This window comes from Berghia stephanieae, chromosome 11 (assembly GCF_034508935.2).
Source record: "Berghia stephanieae isolate SIO BIC M18660-M18661 chromosome 11, UCSD_Bste_1.3, whole genome shotgun sequence".
Taxonomy (NCBI): domain Eukaryota; kingdom Metazoa; phylum Mollusca; class Gastropoda; order Nudibranchia; family Aeolidiidae; genus Berghia; species Berghia stephanieae.
In genome coordinates this window covers 29,561,040-29,565,616 of record NC_088370.1, presented here as the reverse complement: position 1 = coordinate 29,565,616, position 4,577 = coordinate 29,561,040, and the positions used below count along the sequence as shown (strand labels likewise).

Here is a 4,577-nt window from a genome sequence, read left to right as displayed (position 1 = left end):
TTATTACAAAGAGGCACTCGTCTACTTTACATATTATTCTACTCCTCCCATGAAACTGTAAGTCTTAATGATACAAAGTTTACAATTTGTGACATCAAATTATCAAGCGTTCAATTTCACAAAAAACTGTTAAAATTGTTTCGTTTGTTTCTTTGTTTGGGGGTTTTTTTCGTTTGTTTGTTTTGTTTGGTTGGGTTTTTTGTTGTTGTTGTATTTTTGTGTGTATGTTTTTGTGTTTTTTGGAACATTTCTTTTGATCAAGATGACGAAATCAAAATCGATTAAGAATAAGATATTTCTAACAATCTTGTAATTTTAGATTTCGGACCTTGATCCCAAAGCGCGCCTATAGGTTCGTGAGACGATAGGGAACAAGTCCTGAATTAAAAAAAAAAACTAAGAGTTTAATCATCTTATCTTTGTGCGGCTACGTGGTCTTTTGGTATGCCATTCGCTTTCAGATCGGAAGATTCTGGGTTGGAGCCTCGATCGGCGCATAGTTGAGTCCTTGGAAAAGGCTCTTTACTCACAATCCCTTATCGTATTCAGGTGTAAAATGAGTACTTGGCCGTTAACAGTGTTGTCTCTGTCGGGGAAAAAATTGTAACATCTCCAACAGGCGTCATGTCTCGTTCTACGTGTTGTATGTTGCTGTTGGTCGGGGACCCTTTGTAAAGCGCTTTGGGAACGTTTAGTGGATATTGCGCTATATAAAAGGTCATTAATTAACATTATTTTACCCCTAATGTTGGAAAACCCTCTCATTTCTTAGAAAAAGCGTGATCGTTGAATAATGCTTTGAACCTGTGGAATAAATTATTCATTCAACTATTGCAGAATATTTTTGCTTAATTTATTGGCTAAAATATACTTTGAAAACACATCTGATTGGCCATTTGAAATAATCTTTGAATGTGTGTGAATGCAATTCTGACGGTTTCTTTTGTGAGGATGGGACTGTCATTTAATCAGATGGAGAAAAACATGGTAGAGGAAACAATAACAAGGCTCTCATTTTGCCGTACGCAGTTCTACTTGCCTGGATGAAAATAAATGTTCAAGTCAAAGGAGGATCTCTTCCTCCCAGCCAGAGCTCTCAAGTTAACACAAATGAGATAAAACATCTTACGTCTTTTACTCTAGGCTCTACGTTCTGACAAAATGCTTAGTCAGACTACAGTTCCTCGTGACTACAAATCAGTTATTCATTTTTGTCAAATGACCCATTGGTCTTTGTTTCTACAATTTAAAATCAAACCTATTCCAATTTTTTTCAATAGCTGATTTACATGTCTCCGCCATTTCAGTATCAAAATGGCAGCATAAATGTGGCCTCCGTTTCAAAACGATTTAACATCGGAATGAAGAGAACATCTAAATTTAAATTTGGTATTTAAATGATAAGAAGAACAACATTTTGAGATGTTGAAATGAAAAATATGTATTCATTCACCACTGTAATGTCGAGAAACTAACCCTAAGTGTCATGTTTGTGTCTATAAATTCAGTTTATAATTTATAGGGTCACAAATATTCTGTAGATATTTTTTCTTACATAATCTTCTTCGCTCCTTGCGAAAGATAAGGCCTCTACGAGTGTCCCCCATCTATTTCTGTCCCTGGCGTTCCTCTTGAAAGCGTCCTAGAAGAGGGTTGCCGCTTTAAATGTGTGGGCGTTTCCATGTCTGCTTCGGACGAAAATCAATTCTTGTTCCTTGGGGTTTCCAAACAAGGTACCTCCAAGTGATGTTGCTCCATGCTCATTTCAAGGTGTAACCCACTCATCTCAAATGTCGCCTCCTAATTTGAGTCCTGATGGATTCTTGGTTTAATCTTTTCCATAATTATATATTTTGAAATGCTTTTCAGAAAATATGGCCTGCACCCCTGGTCATCTATATTTTGACTTGTTGCTTTGGATGTCGAAATTATCTAACGGGATCGAGAGCACCTATGTAAACTTGACCCAGGGTGATTGGTTCGATTGTCTTTTGACGTCCATACCATGTGAAAGCAATATCACTGCGGCGTTGATGCCGATGTTTGAAAACATAATATTCTGGTTTGATGTGGCCTCATTCTACTCTTCTATGAACTTAGTTGTAGTTCTTGGAATCGTCTTCAACATCATCAACATCATCGTCTTTGCCACCGGCAAACTTGGAAGTGAAAGCACCAGGAAACTTTCTGCTGACTTTGTCCATCTCAGATTTGACCACTCTCGTCCTTTATTTGCCAATGTAAGTATAGAATATACCATCTAACCGGTCTTATCCTTGGAATGATATTTTACAATAAAAAGAAACAAGTTCGTAATTATTTTTTTTGTCGGAGATTTGGATTTATCTTGCAGCGACGTGAACATGATTTCAGGTCTGACAACCGGACTCAAGTATCGACTCGTTTTAACATTGTTGTAATGGACAATATTTGGGGTTGGTTCGATCGTAGCCATCGTAAAGTTTTAGATAGAACGAAGATGACGGCACTCAAGCCTTTGTTATTGTATTTTGCCATCCGAGTTTGTGAGTGATTCTCAATAAGCTGTATTAACCAGACTATAAAAGTTCATGGTTACACACAGTTTTGTGTGTTGGTCCGTTATACTTCCGTATGACAATGTTATGAGCTTCTTAGCCAAGCGCATACTATCTATCCATGAACGTTTATAGTCAGGTTAATACATTTTAGTGAGCATTATTAAACGCGGATGGCAAAAAAACAGTAATAAAGACCTGAGTGACGTCATCTAAGAACTATCTATAGCCTGACCGTAGCCATCGTTATGTAAAAGCCTGATACTGAAATCCAAAAGGACTGGCAGTTTGACGTCATTATTTGATTTTTGCACCGCCTAGTGAGTTGTCGTTAGTAGAGCTCATGGAAACAAGTTATTTCATTGGTTGAACTATTGAATACAACTCACGATTTGTTTTCTTTTGTGGCAAAAGACTGTGGCATTTTGACGTCATTTTTTGGTCAGTATCAGCGTGGCCTTCGTAAAGTTATGGCCTGATACTAGGGTAATCTACGGGAAGTTATTGTTGTATTATGATCGTGTGTTGTTTCTTCGTACTACCTCTGATTTATACACACACACACACATACACACACCTATATATATATATATATATATATATATATATATATATATATATATATATATATATGGCTTACTTGACTTATGAGCCTTTCGGATCGCTATCGAAGGATAGAGACACCTCGGATTCCTCCACAAGTTCGTGCTTAAGGTCCTTCCAAGATTGTCGGTCACTGGCAAACGTTTTAAGTTTTTGTAGATCTTCAGATTTTTTAGGGTCATTGGATGTTCTACAGTTCCGAGGTATATATATATATCCAGAACTACCAGCAAACAAAGCTATGACAGCATATTTCAAAATGTGTGGGCCATTTAGAGGATACCTATTACTACCCTACCTGTTTTTTAAAGCAAAACCTCGAAACTATTTTTTTAAACCTCAGACATTTCGACCTATAATAGATTAGTTTTTTAAGAGCAATTCGCCTTGTTTCGTGAAGTTCAAAATCTAATTTACTAAAAAAAATTAATACTAGTAAAAAGCCCGCAATTTCGCGGGGAAGGAACTATTTTCATTCGATATTATAACCACCATCATTTAATGAAGGCAGATTGGTAAATAACGTTGTCTGTGCAACTTGGTACATCCTCTGTTGATTTATCAACAAAACACGACGAATAAGACACTAAGAACGAATGAGAGATGTGTAGTGTGAATGGCGTAGATAAGGTAAATAGACATAAACAATGATGGGACAGGAAGTTTTTGAAAAACAACAAAAACAAACCAAAAAAAAGAAGAAAAAAAAACCCTAATAAAATGACAAAGACGCGGGAAACGAATACACTGATGATGATAATATAATATATATATATATATATATATATATATATATATATATATATATATATATATATATATATATATATATATATATATATATACGTAAATGTAACAACGAAAATGATGTCTTTCTCAATAAAGTAAACATTTTAAAAATGTCCACATTGGGATTGAACCCAGTACTTTCAAGAAAATGTGAGTTGCATTGAAGATAAAATACCTACTTTGCTTCGTACCGGAAAGGTAACGAGTTCCATCACCCTAGACTATATTTTTTAAGAAAGGATTTTCAATTCCATTGTAGAATTTATCTTCCAACAACAGTCTACACATTTTTATATTTCACTTTCTAAACTGCATTACACAGTTCCTCCCCGCCTCCCCTCTTTTCACTTAATTAATTGCGCACCTTTTAGACATATCTAACATTCTATTTTAATTCGTGCTTCCTTACAAAGGAGCATAATATTTCCTGCCAACCAATGTTTTGTTTATTCATCTTAACTACGCCGCTACCACATCATCTCATTCATCTGTGGTGTTTCATTCATCCTGTTTTGTTGATAAAGGGGAAACCCGAAACGTTCATTTGATTTGTTTTTGTAATTAAATTGGAGCTTGCATTCAATTTCACATTACTATTTATTTCTTCGAGCTTCGAGCAGCAACATTTACATTAAGTGAATACATTAT

At 35.5% G+C, this 4,577-nt stretch overlaps 1 protein-coding gene across 1 annotated transcript in view; it reads left to right on the top strand.

Annotated features, from left to right (window-relative positions):
• LOC144956391 (uncharacterized) overlaps positions 1 to 2,264 on the top strand; it is a 7,590-nt gene extending 5,326 nt beyond the window's left edge. The window contains exons 2-3 of the mRNA XM_078886889.1: positions 1,281 to 1,389; positions 1,870 to 2,264. Coding sequence (XP_078743015.1) covers positions 1,281 to 1,389; positions 1,870 to 2,264 — 504 coding nt within the window. The remainder of the gene's footprint in view (positions 1 to 1,280; positions 1,390 to 1,869) is intronic.
• The last annotated feature ends 2,313 nt before the right edge of the window (positions 2,265 to 4,577 follow it).